This window comes from Chenopodium quinoa, unplaced genomic scaffold (genome assembly GCF_001683475.1).
Source record: "Chenopodium quinoa cultivar QQ74 unplaced genomic scaffold, ASM168347v1, whole genome shotgun sequence".
Taxonomy (NCBI): Eukaryota; Viridiplantae; Streptophyta; class Magnoliopsida; order Caryophyllales; family Amaranthaceae; genus Chenopodium; species Chenopodium quinoa.
In genome coordinates, this window is record NW_018743503.1 from 2,016,438 (window position 1) to 2,035,522 (window position 19,085).

The 19,085-nt window shown below is 33.6% G+C and overlaps 3 protein-coding genes across 4 annotated transcripts; 1 reads left to right on the plus strand and 2 right to left on the minus strand.

Moving 5' to 3' along the window:
* Positions 1-971: 971 nt before the first annotated feature.
* LOC110739469 (protein trichome birefringence-like) lies at positions 972-5,181 on the minus strand. The gene is made up of 4 exons (XM_021919915.1): positions 4,664-5,181; positions 4,351-4,525; positions 2,494-2,678; positions 972-1,527 (listed from the first exon to the last, which is right to left on the minus strand). Exons 1-4 carry the CDS (start codon positions 5,110-5,112, stop codon positions 1,044-1,046), a joined length of 1,293 nt encoding a protein of 430 aa, XP_021775607.1. The 5' UTR covers positions 5,113-5,181; the 3' UTR covers positions 972-1,043.
* A 4,079-nt stretch (positions 5,182-9,260) lies between these two features.
* Positions 9,261-9,917, plus strand: LOC110739570 (zinc finger MYM-type protein 1-like). Its single transcript, XM_021920026.1, has one exon. The coding sequence runs from the start codon at positions 9,261-9,263 to the stop codon at positions 9,915-9,917; it is 657 nt and encodes a 218-aa protein (XP_021775718.1).
* Positions 9,918-15,206: 5,289 nt separating this feature from the next.
* Positions 15,207-18,225, minus strand: LOC110739522 (probable beta-1,3-galactosyltransferase 8). 2 transcript variants are annotated; one of them, XR_002514841.1, is made up of 3 exons: positions 18,005-18,225; positions 17,553-17,692; positions 15,207-15,741 (listed from the first exon to the last, which is right to left on the minus strand). XR_002514841.1 is itself a non-coding variant. In XM_021919970.1 (2 exons), exons 1-2 carry the CDS (start codon positions 17,655-17,657, stop codon positions 15,583-15,585), a joined length of 264 nt encoding a protein of 87 aa, XP_021775662.1. In that variant the 5' UTR covers positions 17,658-18,225; the 3' UTR covers positions 15,207-15,582. The 2 variants fall into 2 exon arrangements, 1 of the variants encoding a protein (XP_021775662.1); XM_021919970.1 differs by having other exon boundaries at positions 17,553-18,225.
* Positions 18,226-19,085: the final 860 nt, after the last annotated feature.

A 19,085-nucleotide genomic window follows, 5' to 3' on the forward strand; every position in this document is an offset into this window, starting at 1 on the left:
TGGTCGAGTGAAGGGGAAAACTGCAATCACCACCTTTAACGGAAAACTAGCCACCACAGGAACCACCACCATCGTGTACACACCACCGGCGCACACCAAGGAGGACGAACGAGAGTGAGAGAGAGTTTGAGAGAGGTTGGCTTGTGTTTGCTAATTAGGGTTTGATGTATGATGAGTAAAACTATTCTATTCAACCCTAGGCACCTAGTCTATTATAATCATATTATAATTAGACTAGGAGCAAAGCCCAAGCCCTCTAAAACCCTCCATATGGCCGACGACCTAGGGGATGAGGCCCATCATGGGCCTCGTCCTCTTATGCTTGATGTAGGCCCTTTGTGTGACCTTATAAGATCCGTTCAATTTGGTTTTGGTCTATTTTACTGGCCCAAAGATCGTTAGTACCTCTAGTTATGATATAACGACGATCCAAATGGACGAAATTAATTATCTCCATAATTTAATCCATTATATATCTAGTAATTGCACTTGACGAATACATAAATCCTTCAATCCTTTATTCGTAGTTTAACTTATTTCCTATACTTTACTCTCTAACCGTCGAACGTTCCAACCTTAGATCTCCCTTGGGCGAAATTTGGCATAAACACTGCACACTCCGTAGTTAACTGCAATGTCACTACTCAATAGAACACTAATTTTTTAATAATTTCACAATTCATCATTTAATCATCAAAAACATATGATGTAGGATAATGCTCCCGTACACCAGCCACTTTCAGGATTGTTAGATGCTTGTAGTGCTTCAAATTATGGTCGTTACTGAAAGATTTCAAGTCAAAAAAAGCAAAAATAAGATGTTAAACACTTGTATGACGGGTTTACGAGGAGGGTATGTGATAACTCAAATGATTAAATTATGCATGGAATATCCAACCAGTAATCATTGAATAAAATAATTATGTACCAATTTCATTAAGGTAGTTAAATAAATGGGTTTGCTAGCTTAATTGGTTCATTGTTAACAAAAATCATTGATAAACTACAAAAAATTGTTGTTCACATTAACTAGACCTATTTCCTCAACTGTTGAAATAAAGAGTTGCATATAACAATTCATTCCAAGTATCCGGCAATCCGGGAAGGCACCAATGAATACAATCAGCATACGACGAAAGAAACTGTTTAGATTTGGCAGCAACCATCTTCCATGTCGAGTTGCTCCAATACACTGAAGAATGTGCATCAATTCTATAATCAGTAAGCTTGGTTATGTTCAAGTACTTCACTTGTACTTTACTCATTCCTTCGATCAAGCTCTCAATAATATTGATCAATGATTTCGGGAAAGCGTTTTCAAAGGAATCATCCTTGAATGGCTGGGTATAGTTGTAGCACCAAGGCTCACTAGTGTGTTGTCCTGAAATGCTCCTAAAGATTACATTTGTTTTATTTGGAATTACGTATTCTTCTATCCATTTTGCCCATGTTTTCATGGCCCTATCATAAGCAAGGTCTATTGACATCGTTTCCGACAGTTTTCCTTTGTATTGAAATAACTCCCACCTGTACAATGTACATTTTTGTATTTGATTAGAAAAAAAAGAGGTAATGTTTGACAAAATAATTTATTTCAAGCATCTTATTTACTATTTTCCACAAAATTCAATTCGTGTCAAAATTTAATGCCTATTTCATCTTAACACCTTATTCGCCAATATCTTCGCTAATATAAAAAACCTTAGTCCAAAGACCAGTATAATTGCAATGGTATTGGGCCGGGTGGCCTGGATCCAATGCCTTATTAAAGCACAAGGTCCAAATCTAGTGCTTGGACCATACTAGATGGCCTAGCCTAATGCAAACTTCATGCCTAAGTCAATGACTCAATGGTAGAGTGAAGGAATTCATTTTTAATTTTGGGAAGAATCTTCATGCACATGATAATCTATAATTCCAAAGATAACGGATATATTTTAATTTAATCTTACTAATTAGAGTATTTAAAAATTGTTAATAATGATATTAATAAAATAGTAATCTATTAACTATTACTAAAAAAAATATGCTGACATCATTAAGAGACACATGTTAATTTCTTATTAAAAAATTTCCCGCCTAAACTATTTTTGACATCATTCTTTTTTTTTTCTCTCTTTTTTTCCTCCTATATTCTTAAATTAATAAATAAATACATTAATTAATTAGATTATGATTACATTTTTTTTAATATAAAATTAACAATTATTTAAACATATAATAACTACTTAATTCGTGCAACGCATGGAATTAAACTAGTTAGGTTCTAAATCAAAACAAAACATTAAAAATGGTTGATTTTCTTATTCCCTCTTGCCAACTTGTGTAATTATTGTGTAACATATATATAACCAAATTCCCGTCTAATAAAACATGGGCGACCAAATTCACGTCTAATTGAACATGACATATATGATAAGTTTGATGTTGTACTAGCACGTTCACAAAATTAATATCATAAAAAATAAAAATGTTGGTTGTTAAAATACTTACGCTTTCAATTTTCTTGTGTGAGTATACCAATGACCTGAATTGAATACCATAATATCAGCTCCTTGCCATTGATGTGAATTGAGTGAAATCTTGTCCAAAACTAGAACATTTTTCCCACTTTTGTGATTTTTATCGAATTCTATTAAAAACGGGCTCCAATAAAATTCGATTACAGCATTATAATCCTGCAAATTAATGATAAAATTATATATAATGAACGTAATACTAGTAGAGAGTAGTAATTTCCTACTATATATGACTGTATGTGATAAACTGATAATGAGGCAATTCTTCTTTTAAAGATGAACTAGTTTAATTTTACCATCAGGATGTCCTAGGTCAATAAATTTTCATATATTTATATTTTTCCTCAACAATTTGACATCAAAAATTTTAATGTTCATTGGTTAAAGAATTAGCATATTTACTAGTGATTTAAAATTCAACATCCAAAAAGAAAGTGGCACGTGTTACGTAAATTTTTACTGTTCATGGCAACATTTTAATTTTGATATTACTCATATATTATATAAATAGATTTTTTACTAACAAAAAACTAAAAATTAAATGTTAGTGTAATACATTTTGTGTTAATTTTTATCCATCTATTCAAAATTTATTTTTCACAATTTTTACTAAATCATTGCATATAATTAATTAACTTAAAATTTGTGCATTGTCATTTTTGTTGTTATTCAAAACTGTTACAAGTATTGAATAATGGATCTGAGATATTAAATGTTTATGAACATTTAATTTGCACTTTTCATTGACACGTTCCTAACCTATCAATTACTCGGCTATGCTCATAATTTTTCTCTTACTTAATTTCTCCATTATAATTATTAAACAAAACCAAAGAATTAAAAGGCCGGTATCCAATAATTTGTTTTACATAGCAAACTTATTTTTTTGTACAGTATATAACTGATGTTTATAATATAATCACTGTTTTACACATACATGTGCAAAACAATGACATGAAAATGATTTCGTATTTTTGAATCTCCCAAATCCCTTCCTCATTATGAGCCACATAATATTATGTGTAGGTAAATTATGAATGTTATGGTACCTAATATTGATATTTTAAATTCCCAAATATTGTTAGATTTACTAATTTAATTTTGGTAATTATAGTATATGAAAACAATTCTTTGAAAGTGATTTATATGTGTTATAGGTTTGTGAGTGCATAAGGGAAGGAAAGATATACGGATTGAAAAGAATAAATAAGTAGAACTAAGTTAATAATAAATAAAAATGGACCCACAATTTAACGTGGATAAAAAACATGTCAAAAACTCTCCTAATGGCAAGTGCCTGAAAATTCACTATACGAAAATAAAAGATAGTACAAGAACCCTAAAATACTAACTTATGATAATAAATCTCACTACATAAAACATAACGTCACAAACAAGTAATGCAAAAGTGTATAGTGGTTTACTAAATTACGTCGATATTATACAAGGAGGGTGATATATAAGAAGACTTGTGTTTGAGTGTGGCTTCTTGTGTATGTGCTTACTTTTAATTAAATGTCTAACACCAATATTTATAATTAAAGATGCAGATTAAAGAAATATATAAAATTTTAAAGTTCTTTGGATTTTCTAGTATTCTCCACAATATTCAAGTGACTTGCATAACAAAAACTTGTAGATAAATCTAGAGAAATCATAAGTACGCAAGAAAGAACCTTGAATTATCTAGAAGCTTTTAGAACAAAGGCATGCACAAACTCTCCATTTAGATATTGGGCCAATAAAATTTGGACTACATCCTACAATTTCAAACCAAATGTGACCTAAAAGAAGGGTATAGAAAAATAACATATAATGATACATCGCATACCTTTGCCTTAAGCACCTTATAATCTGAACCATTAGCATCAACTTCAACGGTCGAAGAAGGAACAGATGTATACAAAAGGCAAGCGAGAGACTCCCACATGTTTCGATTTAGTGAATCTCCTACCATAATCAACCTCTTGTTATTAAGTCTTTCAAGCATATCTCTTCCATTAAACCTAGGAAAAAAAATAAAAAAAATAAAAAGAGGAGATATAATTATTATTCGATCATGTTAAGTTTCTCTCTTTGCATATGATAAAAATTACATTATATTGTACACTAAAATTAGGAGAGTAATTAATCTACATACTCACAATGGTATTTCGCAATCTTTAGCTTCCCATCTCCATTTCTCATACTCGAAATCGGGCCTTCCATTCTGTTGGCAGTTCATCTTTTCTTCAATAAATGGACATGTATTTGTATCATAGCAAGGCTTTTGATCGGGCTTGTAAACCCATCTACCATCAAACATGTTGCATTTTTTTTCTTGAGTTGACTTTGGTTTTTTGACCAAGGTAGCATTAAATGGTGGATTAGAGGTATATAGCATTGAATATGGATTTTGAGGCTCGGAAACAATGGTTGTTTTTGGTGTGTTTGCTACATCAAGTTTTGTGAATTCGATGACGGAGCTTCCTGCGAAGAATAGCGTTAGATCTTGGTAATTTTCATTTAGGAAAAGAAAGATGAACAAGCAACCAAATAAACTTGCTATTACACAAAGTTTCCAAGTGTAATTGATGGTGCGAATCAACTCCATTACTTTGAAACTCTTTTTCTATTGTATTATATGGGTTTTTTTGGATCTAAACCAGCTAAAATAAACTAAGTATTGGATATGTAATGTGTACATTATTTGTTTAGGGAAGATAATACATTACATGTTTGCACATTACCATTTGTATCATTGTTATATTGTATGTCTGATCCAGTGTACTTCCATTTTTTCTTCATTATTATTTTGTTTGTTTGTTTAATTGTTTGCAAGTGAACTAGTACTCAATTATACAAAGTCAAAGGAAAGACATTCTGTCGTTAAGAAAAAAACACATGCCTTTATTCGCGTAATTTTACTTTTGAAGGGTGAACTTTCGAGAACATTCTTAGTCATATTTTTACCAATTCGTATAAACTTTGTTAAAAAAAAAGAGAATAAAACATATTTTTTTACATTGTGATAGAATTTTAAGTTTTTACATTCTACTCTCCACATTACTAATTGTTTGACTCGTCCTACTTTTTATGAGTCAAATTTTATAAAGGTTACACCCGTATTTTAATTTTATTGTACAAACTTATCTTTATGTATATTTCATTCTCAAAATTATACTGCCGAGTTACAAAAAGTTTGAAGCCCACTAGTGAAATTATCAATTTAAATCGGTTTCAAAGTCAAATGAACTCAAACAAAATGGAGTCATTCATTTATATTTTGTATAAAAAAGTTATTTCTCACAACTTTTATCTTAAAAGGTCCTTATTCACAAAGTTGACCCCTTTAGAAAGTAAGAATGTAATTTCATCCGATCTTTCCCAATTTTAGAGGGTAAGAATGCAATTTCATACAAAAATAAACATGGGAAATTTGATTCACCAAGATATAGTGGGGTAATTAAATTCCTATGTTTTGTATGAATTTCTATCAGCCAAGTTATTTCAATTTCCCATAATATAAGTGTTAACCAAACAACAACTCATAAATTAACTTTCCATGAATTTGTATTTCCCCCAATACAAATGTGCAACCAAACAAGGCCTTAGTATTGCATTAAGAATTTAAGAATTTTAATAATCATGAGAACAAATCACTTCTGATCTTTAAACCAACATTAAAGACACATCACAAAGTTTAAAACACTGTTAACAAAATTCTAATAGTATTACAAATACAATAATATCTATAAAAAATACGAAGTTTATCTTTAGCAAGCCATTATTTGACATGATTCTGTGCAACAACCCCAAGTATAACAACTTCTAACTTAATTTTGTTTTAGGACTTTTAGTTTTCCATACAAGTTTTCGGTTTTTACTCGGCTGAAACAAGGTCCATGAACGATAAGTTGAACTATATATATCCCACAACAGAGATATTGCTGCAAACCAAATAGCAAAACTGGAATAGCAGCTAATAGAGCAATCGGTGCAGGAATCCATATCGAATCATTTTGAAATGTGATAAAGAATGTAGCAGTGAAAGCAACCGTCATAGTCGCGATAGATACCAATAAAGATGTGAGGCCAACCATGAGCTTGAAAGGTAGTACCTTAAGAAAGTTCTTTTCTGCATGCCGCGATGTTAAGATTGATAGAAACATTAGAATGGAAGTTGCAGAAGCAAACAATGAAACTGCATTCGATATTGCAAAGACCTTGAAGGATGTTCTATTTAGTAGCATTGGAGATCCATCTTTGTCATCATTACCACCAGGTAAGGTGAAAGCCGCTGTGAAAATTACTGTTGCAATGAGTGTTGCTACTAGAGTACATGACTCTGCTGTCTTCTTCATCCACTCTTCCCCTTTTAATCGTAGCTCGTTGTGTTTCCTTGTGTGAACAAAGCTTGGGGTGTCTTTCGCGATATGTTTTTAGCCATAGCATAATAGGGTTGGACATCATCTTTTACAGCCTAGTAAGTAGTAACATAAATCGGAGATGTTATGTCTCAACTTTCAAATGACCGGTTAACAAGCTATACAGGAGTAGTAGGTGATCAATGGGCGGGCTGGGTCGGGTTCGGGGTAGACCAAGGTAAAATAAATTTGCCCATTCAGCGGGCCGGGCCGGGCTAAACTTCGGGTCGGAGAATGTGTGCCCAAGCACGTCCAGACTAGGCGAGCCGTGCAGCCTTTTCAGGCCGGGCCCAAAAAAATCAACTAAAATTGCATTAAATTGATTTTCCAAGCCCGTTCAAATTTTTATAAAAATCGGGCCGAGCCAATTTCAGGTCAAAAAAACTGCCCAAAACCCGTCCAAAATCAGGTCGGGCTCAACTTGATCAGCTCTGGAGTACTATACATGACAGACTGACAGTAGAGCGCGATAATTAGCTTGTGTATGTAACAATTGTATATTTGCAATGAAATTGCTTGCTAATATCCATGATAATACAATAACTCTATGCGAATATATGACTTTCTACCTCTAAAGTTCAAATTTATTATTTATATACATTATTACCAGTGGTGGAGGGAAAAGGGGACAATTGTCCCCCTTTTCTTAAAAATAAAAATCAGCTTTTATTAGAAAAAAAAAAAAATCATAACGCAAAAGGTAAAAGAAACTACAAAATCAAAGCAACTAAAGAATAGGAAAACAAACAAAATTATCCTAAAGTCTGCAAACAACTTACTGTCAAAAAAAAAAAAGCCTCCAAGTTTGTTCTTTTGTCCCACTATTCAACGATACCCCACAATCCAATTTATCGAGAGTTGCGTCACACGTTTTCAACTTTCACAACTTTCTGACGATCAATTTTCACATCTTTCGGGCGACAATCAAGTATTTTTCTCCAATTTACATTAAACAAGTAAGCCCTAATTTCTAATTATTCCTCTAAACCCTAGTTTCTAATTTTTAATTGTTTAAACCCCAATTTTATAATTGATAATTATTTGTTCACCAAATTTTAATTGTTTTTTTTCCGAATTTTTTTAATTATTATAATAACTTAATTGTTTAAATTATTGTATTGTTGGTTATTTAAATCCCAATGTTAGGGTTGTTAGTTTGTCAAGTGTGTTAAATTGTTTAATAGTTTTGTATGTATGATTATGTAATTGAATTATTATTGATCCTTTTTTTCAATCTAATTAGGATATGTCGAATAATTCAGTTAATTCAAACAAGTACAACAAAACAACCAGATCTTCGACAATTCATGTTTAAACGAATGAGATCCTAAGGAATGAACCTCCTTCATTTAGCTCTCCTCAAACACAAAAGAACAATGTGGAAATAGGTGGTTCAAATACAAGTAATGTACCATCGAATGAAGAAGAGTTGGTACATGATGTTGAACTCCTTCCTCATGATCCCAGGAAAAGAATGAACATAATGGATTATCCCCCAAACCAAAGAAATGCGGTGAGAAGAGCTTATATTCTCAAAAAACCTTGCCAACCAAAAACTCATAACTTCCCTCAAAGTCAAGTATCCGGTTTGTGCCGTTTTAGTGTGAGTTGGTTTAACAAGTGGGATTGGCTTGAATATAGTATTGAGAAAGATGCCGCATTTTATTTTGTATGTTATTTGTTCAAGGGTGAAGTTGAAAGTAATATGGTGGGTGATGAATTTGTTGATGGAGGGTTTAGGAAATGGAATAAACCTGAACGATTTGAAAGGCATGTTCGGTGGGATTAAGAGTGCTCATAATCTTGCCTATGATAAGAATGTGAATTTTAGAGATTGGAAAAATAAATCAATTGTGAATGTGTTAGAAAAAGCAAGTAATGTGATTAAAAGTGAATATTATATTCGTTCGAATGCATCTTTAACTTGCTTAGGGTTTCTTTTGGCACAAGGCTTGGCATTTCGTGGGCATGATGAAAGTAATAAGTCTCATAAAAGGGGTAATTTAATTGAGCTTTTGAAATGGCTAGGAGAAAAAGTGAAGGAAGTAGGTGAACATACTCTTGAAAATGCACCCGGAAATTGTCAAATGACTTCTCCTCCGATTCAAAAATACATTATTAATTGTTGTGCAAAAGAAACAACTAAATGCATAATTGAAAAACTTGGGGATGATTACTTTGCTATATTGGCCGATGAATCAAGTGATGTGTCCCAAAAAGAGCAATTAGCTCTTGTTTGCGCTTTGTTGATAGAGATAGTGGAAAGGTAGTGAAGAGATTTTTAGGCATTGTGCATGTTGGTGATACTACCGCGTTATCTCTTAAAGATGCAATTATGTCTCTACTTGTGGAACATTCATTGAGTCCATCTATGATAAGACAACAAGGGTATGATGGGGCTAATAATATGAAGGGTGAAATAAATGGCCTTAAGACTCTAATTATGAATGATACTCCAAGATCCTACTACATACATTGTTTTGCTCATCAACTACAACTAACACTAGTTGTCGTTACTAAAAGAAATGATAGTTGTGGTTGGTTTTTTGAAATACTTGCAAACTTGTTGAATGTTGTTGGAGTTTCTTGCAAGAGAAGAGAAATGATTCGTAATAGTCAAGCTCAAGAAGTTGCTCAAGCATTGGAAGTGGGGGAAATTTTGAGTGGATCAGGTTTGAATCAAGAGCTTGGTTTGAAGAGGCCCGGAGATACTCGTTGGGGATCTCATTACAAGTGTCTTGTCAATGTCATCCGATTGTTTTCTACAATTGTTAAGGTACTTGTTCACATTGGGAAATATGGTGCATCGAAAGATAAGTTTAAAGCTCAAATTGTTTTAGGACAATTAGAGTCATTTGATTATATTTTTGTGGCTTACTTGATGTTGACTATTTTTAGTTACACTAATGATTTGTGTATTGCTTTGCAAAGAAAGGAGCAAGATATTGTAAATGCCATGGAACTAGTTATTTTTACAAAAGGTGTGTTGTAAAAAATGAGGGAACAAGGGTGGGAGACTCTCTTAAACAAGGTTACTTTATTATGCACTAAACATGGCATTGATGTTCCCACTATGGATGTTCTTTATGTTCCTCAAGGAAGATCACGACGCTTTGTCAAAAAAGCAACAAATCCACATCATTTTCAAGTTGAAATATTTTTGGGGTAATTGATTTGCATCTTCAAGAACTTGATAATCGGTTCAATGAGGTAAGCATGGAGTTACTTACTTGTATGGCTTGCTTAAGTCCTAAAGATAACTTCTCATATTTTGACAAAGAAAGGGTACTCAAACTTGCCTCTTTTTATCCTGAAGAATTTCAAGTTTTGATTTGACGACACTTGAAGGTCAACTTGATATATTCATGGAAATATGCACAATGATGAAAGATTTCAAAATTTGCGTGATCTTAACTCTCTTTCCATGATGCTTGTTAATACCAAGAAGCATAAGACATATCCTCTTGTATATTTGCTCATCAAATTGATGTTGATTCTTCCCAATGCCAAGGCAAGTGTTGAAAGAGTATTCTCCGCAATGACATATGTCAAAAGTAAGTTGCGAAATAGCATGGGTGATCAATTCATGAATGATTGTTTGGTCACTTTTATTGAGAAGGAGGTGTTCCTACAAGTTCCGGATGAAGTAATCATTGATCGTTTTCAAAATATTAAAACTCGAAGGATGCAATTGTAATTTAATATTAAACTTATGTAATTTTTTTCAATTTTTTTTTAATTGTAGGACTAATTATATATTGTGGATTTTTTAGTTGTAAATTTCTAACTATAGAATTATCTTTGTGTTTTTTTTTTTAGTATTTTTGTCAAATGTTGCGATATTTAGTTGTCGTCCCCCCGGTTATATATTTCTGGTTCCGCCACTAATTATTACTACTAATAATAGAGTTGTGTGGTGATACTAAATTGGTTAATAAATAGAAGTTATCAATATTTACCAAACTGCTCACATGAGATTAAATGTTGAACGTAATGAAAAAAAAAACCCAGAAGAAATTAGAAGAATAACCTCAAACTGTTTCGGGGTTTTTGGAGTCCCTTGGGAGAGTTACAATTTTGGGAATGCGTGCTGACTGTCTGTACCTGCAAAACCACGAAACTCCGTTTGGTGGAGTTCCGCCTCCGACGATCAAGTTAAAACGTCTCCGGATGTATAAAGTGCGGGAAGTAAATGGAATTTTCTCTCTGATTCAGAGAGAATTCTGCAATTAATATTGCTCGGTTTTTGTGTTTGTATTTATGAGTGTTTTCTGAATGAATCATAAATGAGGAGTTTTCCTTATTTATAGTAGAAGAAGATATGTTCCCCTTATTAGGGTTACAGTGCCACGTGTCAGCATCCAATTGGATCCCATTGGGCCTCTCTGGGGGGCTGACACGTGTCAGCTTGCTATTGGGCCACGTGGCTCAGGGTAATTTTACCCCAAACACAAACCATAAAATCTCTCGTTACATTTGTAAAGCTGCACTAGAGACATAATTGAGTCTATCTGGAGGTGTAATCTTTGCAGCTAAATGTAGCATGGTATTGTGTTCATCATCTGTGTAAGAAGCAATTAAGGGGGCATTTGGTATTGATATTAGAAACGAAGTGGAAAGGAAATACATAAAAGGGAGGAAAGGAATTATTTAACACTTACCTTTCCTTTTGTTTGGTTTAACCATGTTAAGGAATCACTTAACCATAGCTCCTTTTCTTTTTGTTTAAGGAAGGTAAGGGTAATGGTTACCTTAGGTTTTATAGAGGTAACAAATAGTGGAACCCATTACCCCTAGGTAATGGTTAACGCACGCAAGTTAACGCGCGCGAAAATCCTAGCCTCGCGATGGCCTAGCCAAGCGAGGGCTAGGTAGGCTAGCATAGATATCCGAGCACCTTGCCGCAAGGCAATGCTTGGCTGCAAGCCCAGCATGCATCACATTCATTGGTTGGGAAAGCTGGCCGAGCAGCCTTGCTAGCAAGGAGTGGCAGCATGCCCGAGCATGCATGCTGGCTGGCACGCCCAACAGCTAGTGCGCCAGGCACATGCTAGCACCGAGTGATAGGCGTGTCGCGTACCTAACAAAATATAACCTAACTGACCACTACTATGTAGCAGGGCAAGCAAGGGTCGAATCCCAAGAGACTAAGGTTCAAAAATAATTAAATAGACTCAAATTCCTACTAAGCAAGAATCAATAATGATCGATTAACTAAGGAACTAATGTATGGAAAATTCGAAAATAAACTAAAGAATATGAAGAAATCAAGTAATTAAAACATCCAAGATCTAGTATCACCGCAATTACGCTTGATGCAATTATATTTCTACCCCTAACATACGATTCCAATTAAACGGAGAAAAGTAAACCCTAATAAAACCAAGGACCTCTCTCGAGTATCAATGGCTTCCCTAGCATACAATCAAGCCTATTCTCATGGTATCATGCATATTAGAGACATTAAACACATTACTCTCACTACCCAATTATCAAACCCAACTACTCTCGTGTTGAATATCAAACCCTAAATTGATCTACTCAAATTCGTTTAAACCCAACTCTCGTTGTGATAGAAACAATGGAATAATCACAATACTAAAATTACGTCTAACCTAGTATTGGCATAATCACAATCAATTTAGCATAGAAATTGCAAAAGTCAATAGAGAATTTAAAGATTTAATTCATGCATCAATCATAATTGGGCTACCCTAGATCTTGGAATAGGGAATCTACTCACACATATTGAAGGAAACAATAACAAAAATAATTAAAGAAAACATAATTAAGAAACAAGAGATTAAAAGAAAATACCAAATCTTGAATTAAATTGAAGGCGGAAAGTATAAATCTTGAATCTTGAATTACAAAAGTAAAGAAAATAGAATAGAGAGAACTAGTTCTTAATAACGTAAAATAAAAGGCTAGAATAAAACTTAATCCCCAAATAAAACTTTACTTAGTGTATTTTATACTCCTAGTAAAACAAGAAAACGATTAAAAGACTTGGCGCACAATCTTCCCAAGAGGCACGGACGTGCCCCTTGCTAGGCACGGACGTGCCTCTATGGTAGAAACTTTGGATTACTTCTTTCGCGATGAGGCACGGACGTGCTTCAATGGGGCACGGACGTGCCTCCTCTGCTGCGCGTATCACTCATCATAAATCAGTCATAACTTCATATCCGGAGCTCCGTTTGAGGCGTGTAATATATCGTTAGAAAGGTCTTCAAGTCTACTTTCCAATGCAATTTGAATCACTCCATTATCATTTGTATATCAAAAGTTATAAACATAATAGTGAACAGGTGTCATATTTGTCAAGTATTTCATCAACATTTTGCTTCATTTTCACTCAATTAGCTCCGTTAATCCTGAAGGACATCAAAAACAACGAAACTACCCATAAAAGCATCGAATCATCGAAACTAAACCCAATTAAACCAAAATGGACTAAAACACTCAACTAAGCTAATAAAACCAACCAAAAATAAGCTAACAAATATGCACAAAACACGACTTATCACCGAGCTTGGTGCGTAGCAGCATTAACGCCCAACAACAAGCAGCCTGCATGTGTGTGGCTTGCTATTGCGGGCAGATGCGGCAAAGCCCAGCTAGGCAGGCCCAGCCGAGGGACTAGACGCTAGCGTGGCTACCTTGGTACCCAAGGCGAGCTGCCAGCTGTGCGCTTCTCATTGCACCGGTTATGAGGGGGTCGCCCACCCTTGGGGAGCAAGGGAAGGTGGTCCTCCCCTTGTGGTCCTCACCTACCCCCTTGCTCACCTCATGCCACTTGTTGTTTGATGATTGTTTTGGTCTTTTAATTTAATTTGGAATGAAATTAAATATTAATTTTGCTTTTATAACAACTATCCCACATTGAAAGATGATCGGAATTCTTGGGAACTATTCCCTATAAATACCAATCATATGGCATTGGGAATTTCACTTGAGTTGGTGAACTTTAGGGGATCTCTAAAAGAGAGAAAACCTTTGTTCGCAAACTCTAAGTTATTTTGGTCTAGCCTTGACTAAGTTTCGAGGTAGGAACGGTTACGGTTCGGTAGCGAGTGTGTGAGCCGTCGGAGGTTCTCGCACTTGCGAAACTTGAAACTTTCAAGTCTGAGCTCAACGGTTGAGCGAAGCACGCTACTAGGGTGAGTATTCTTTATCTCTCTTCTCTCTCTCTCTTCTCTTATGTTTATGTTTATTTTCATGCTTTTATTTATGTTGTAATTATTATGCAAGTGATCCGGTTATCGGATTTTGTTTCTGCACGGTGTCGGACACAGCAAAACCCAACAGTGTTATCAGATCATCATGCATTTAATTTTTACAACTAAAAATTAATTAAGGTTATTTAAAATGGATTTAAATTTTTGGTTTTGCTTCCTAATTAGATTAGGAGCTCGTTTTTAATTGGATTAAAATTGTATTTATGCTATTTTTGGCTTATGAACTCCGATTTTGACTCATAATTAGTGAATTTTGGGTGGAATTGACGTTATAAAACATTCTTTCCCCACGATGTGTTGATAAATGACCTTCCAGATGCCAAATCCGACCCAAAAAGTGGTTTTTGAGGGGTTTTTCTTTTTTGGCGAAATGTTTTAAATCTTTAAACCTTGATTACTTATGGCATGCAATTGTTGGATTATGTGTTTGATTATACCATTAATCTTCTGCAATTTTAACCCTCATTAGCATGTTTATGAAGTCATAATTGGTGCTTAATTGCACCTAGTACAAAACTAACCTTAAGTAACACCCAAAAAGTGTTACATAAAGTGGTAAAAGTGTTATTATAGACATTAGGTAACACTTTATTGGGGATACTTCTGCCCATGTTACCTTAGGTCTTATGTAACACTTTAGGTGTTGTATGGTAACACTTTCGAAAGTGATACTATAAACCCTCTTATGTAACACTTTTTATATTATCAGTGTTAATTTTAAAGTGTTACTTTTTATTTCTTAGGTAACACTTGTGTTCAGTAACGTTTTTCAATCATATAGTAACACTTTATCCGACATTGTGTATCACTTTTCGAACAAATGTAACACCTTGTTGATTATTAGGTAACATTTTTCAATCATTTTTTTTATACATTGTAGCACTTTATTTGATATTATGTATCACTTTTTGCAAACTAATGTAACACCTTATAGGTAACATTTATTATTATTTACAATATGCAACTTTTTTTCTTTTTCTTAAATATAAAAATAATATTAACATGTACAACAACCATGAATGTCAAATTAACACGTATAATAGACAATAATTTGAATTCATGAAATTTCATAGTTTCTTTAAAAAGAATCCATAAACACAATTTTTTGCTTGCCTAAACAATTTAATAAACAAAACAAAAAAGAAAGTGAACCTTGGTCTCTAGCTTGACCACCAAATTCACAAACATGTTAAGCAAGATAATTAAAAATAAAAAAGTCGGCGTGGTAGTAAATAGACAGCAGTAGCAGCAACTAGTAGTAACGGATAACAGTAGCTAATAGTAGCAGCTTGCAGTAACGGCAGTCAGCAATACTAGGCTAGAAGTAACAGCAACTAGCAACAACTTGAAGTAACATTAGTCAACCGTACGAGGCCAACAGGCAGCAGTAGCAACAAACATAAGCAGCAGCAGGCATCAATAATAGCAGTAGATGTCAGTACCAACAGCAACAATAACAGTAACATTGGTAGCTACATATATGCAAGCATGTTTTTGTGGCCCTGTAGCATGGCGAAAGTATTTCTTTCCATCGTCTTCGAACTTCCAATGCTCTAACTCATGGTATCTCACTCCCTTGTTCATAAATGGAAGAGCATCAGTAAATATAATGAGAATTGAAAAAGTATAAACTGATAGTCTAAGAGTAAATGAAATGTACTTTTGAGCAGGACATGACCATGTTTCTTACAACCTAAGTAAACTCGAGGCTTTGAACAATGCCTAATCAGGGTTGTTCTTAATTAAAGTTGCTGCAATTTATTACAGAAAGATACGCCCAGGATGATAGCACTCTCTGAAAAATAGGAAGATCTGCTTAAATAAAAGATGCGAGTGTAAAAAAAAGCATCCAAGCAATTTTTTTATTAGAAAGGATAACTGTCATCTATATGCATAATTTCCAAAGTCATGGACATTAGAGCGATGATCGCAAGTTATAACTTAAAGTCTGTATCATGTCCTGAAAGTTGTAGCAGCTATTATTACTCAAGCCTTTAAGCAAATAACAACCAACATCCCCCCCCCCCCCCCCCCACACACCCCCCCAAAAAAACTACAGGTCCAGTGCACCTTGTTAATGAATTATTAAGTTTTAACCAGAACACAAGCAGTCCAAATCATCATTATTTGATGATTCTTTACCAAAATTCTTGTACAATGGAATCACAATTAATGACACTATACAATAGCACTAAAATATGAATTAAGCTTTAATTTAATGCTAAAAGCTACACAAAGTTTGATATTATTGGGCAGGTCATGGTATTCATCGGTAGAGGTTTGGAAATCAAATCAAATAGATACATTTATTAGAAGATTTTTGCAGAACTTGGCATCAGTAATTACGACATTGAGGTAAACACCATGCCATACAAGAAAATGAAATGGATCTACCTAGGTTCAGCAGGTAAAGAAACAAGAAAATAGTAAAATACAGAAATGGGAAGCACTTGCTTATTTTATGGCTAAGGAAGCCCAAGTCCTCATTTTTTTCACCCTTTATTGACCAATCCCTCAAATAATATCAAGTTAAACCCGTATATTTAAACATTATAAGAATTGTCATTAGATCGGCCAAGGAAATATACACTTAAGTGATATGTGCAAATTCAGTTCTTTTCACATGCTCGCACACTCTCAGGCTCTCAGCATAGGTGAACATTATACAAAACTGATGAGTGTCATTTATGGTACTCAAATGGCGCATCACTGACACAGTGACACCTATTGACTCATGCGTCCACAATAACTCTAATAATCAGCAACATCACAGTAATCCTATATGATTTAGCTACTATCTAGAGTACTATTACACATGATGATCATATGGACAAAACAAAAAGGTGGCTCTTAAAACTAAGATGAACAGGAAAGACACACTAATATAGTGAGATTTAGATAAATCACATGCCTTGCTAGCACTAAATTAATGCATATTTTAATGACTCATTCAAACTTTATTAATTGCATAACTCTTATGAGTACCACTTTACAGTAAAGTAAGACTATCATGCTAATTTGCTAGTCCTTGTACAACCGAGAGCTTGACTAGAAGTAACTGATAATGTAGCCATGAGAAAGAGATAAAAAGAGTATTAAAACTGAGTTTTCTGACTGAAGTAGAAGCTAAACTCATCTGACACCTTAAATCCGAAAAAAAAAAATCAAGCAAAATCCAGAAAAAAAAGAACGAATTACAGAAAATTAGCCAAATAATTATCTTAATCCGCGCAAAATTAAAGCTTGGAAAATGCAGCAACTGACGCAAATATCACACATTTCTTACAAAAGTAACAACTAATAAGAAAAGTGTCGGGATAATGAAAAATAAAAATCCAATTCCAAAATTAGAGCTTAAGAAAATAATAAATCAATAAATTAATAACCTTGTTAGAAGTGGTGGTTTTGGCTGTACCAGAAATAGCAGCAGTAGCTTGAATATCAAACACCATTCTTCTGATTATAACTGGTATTGCCCTAGATTTCTGCATCTCTTTCGCCCACAATTACTTGGATTCTCGACAAGCTTATGAGGAATCAATTCAGAAAAGAAAATAATTAAGTTAAATTAGACAGATTAGTCAACAAAGACCAAATTACAAGGTAAAAAAAAATCCGCAACAATCGAAAAGAAGAAAAAACAAAAATCCCAAACTCATCTAAATACTTCGACCAATTCAGATGCATGCAAATTTCAGTATGAATATAGTGAAATAAAACATTTTAATAGGCAAATTCAACATCAAATTAAGAAATTATCAATAAGATTTGTAAGGGGGAATTGAAACCCTAACTTTAACTAGCTCAAATTCTTGTTGATAATGAAAAGGAGAGGGACCTAAACTTATCTTAACCCTAACTTAAAGGTGGAAGCCGCCGAGGATGGAGGCCCGGAGGTGGCAATCGCTGGCACAGGCTGTTACGACGGAGGGAGGTTACGGTGGACGGAGGCTACAGTGGAGCACCGAGAGTGAGAAGGGGGTAGCGGTGGAAGAGACAGTGAAAGCTTGAGGGACGGAGAAATATGAGTGAGGAAGAAAGTTGTGAGGTTGTGACTGAGGGTTTATTTTAATAAAAATATTTGATAAAAATAACCAAAAAGAGATTGAGAATATCAAATTAAGTGTTTTTCTTCAAAAAAAAAAATAAATTAAATTAAATTAAATTAATGTTACAACCAAATGCTACCTTATATCAAAGTGTTACCATAAAGTGTTACCGAAAAATGTTACTTAATACCACAATGTTACAAAAGTGTTACATATAAATCAAACAATCATAAAATTTTTAAAGTGTTACTAATGGGTGTTACTTAAGCCTAACTTTGTAGTAGTGTTGGTTAGCTCTTATTTTCACATAAACTTGAAATTTCACATTTTTGCAAATTAATTGCTTGAAATGTTTATGGTGAATATGTATTTTTGAAACCCCTAAAATGTTAAAAATTTAATCTTTTATTGTTTATTTGGTTGGATCTTAACTTTGTAAAATCCATAATGAACAAATTTTTGGTTTTAATCATTTTTTAGTTGATTAAAATCTCTAAATGTTAATACTTGTGCTTAAAAATTATTGTTCTTCATATCAGAAAATTACAATATTCAATGTGCACAATGAGTGTTGAATAAAATTTATCATTAGATGAATGATTATTTATTCAACTATTTTGTCAAATCTCATTATTAATTTATGTTGGTTAAATTAATTGTGAGAATAGCACCTCAATTTTTGTAGCATCAAGTTGAGCCAAAAATAATTTAAAGAATGGTTCTTGAATTAATTTTGGTTTGTGCACTAAAAAATGAATTTATTTAAGTTGGACTCGTTTTATTTTCATATTGCTCAATATTAGTTCTAAAAATAATTTAGAATTAATTTTTATGTCACACACAAAATCGGAATAAAATTCCAAAGCACAA

Excerpts from the sequence above, each read along its gene's own strand:
- LOC110739469 (XM_021919915.1), bottom strand. The coding sequence starts at position 5,112 with ATGGAGTTGATTCGCACCATCAATTACACTTGGAAACTTTGTGTAATA. Across the intron at positions 2,679-4,350 it reads ATAAGGTGCTTAAGGCAAAG|GATTATAATGCTGTAATCGA; the intron begins GTATGCGATGTA and ends ATTAATTTGCAG. Across the intron at positions 1,528-2,493 it reads CACACAAGAAAATTGAAAGC|GTGGGAGTTATTTCAATACA; the intron begins GTAAGTATTTTA and ends TACATTGTACAG.
- LOC110739570 (XM_021920026.1), top strand. The coding sequence starts at position 9,261 with ATGTCTCTACTTGTGGAACATTCATTGAGTCCATCTATGATAAGACAA.
- LOC110739522 (XM_021919970.1), bottom strand. The coding sequence starts at position 17,657 with ATGCAGAAATCTAGGGCAATACCAGTTATAATCAGAAGAATGGTGTTT. Across the intron at positions 15,742-17,552 it reads AAACCACCACTTCTAACAAG|GGAGTGAGATACCATGAGTT; the intron begins GTTATTAATTTA and ends TTTATGAACAAG.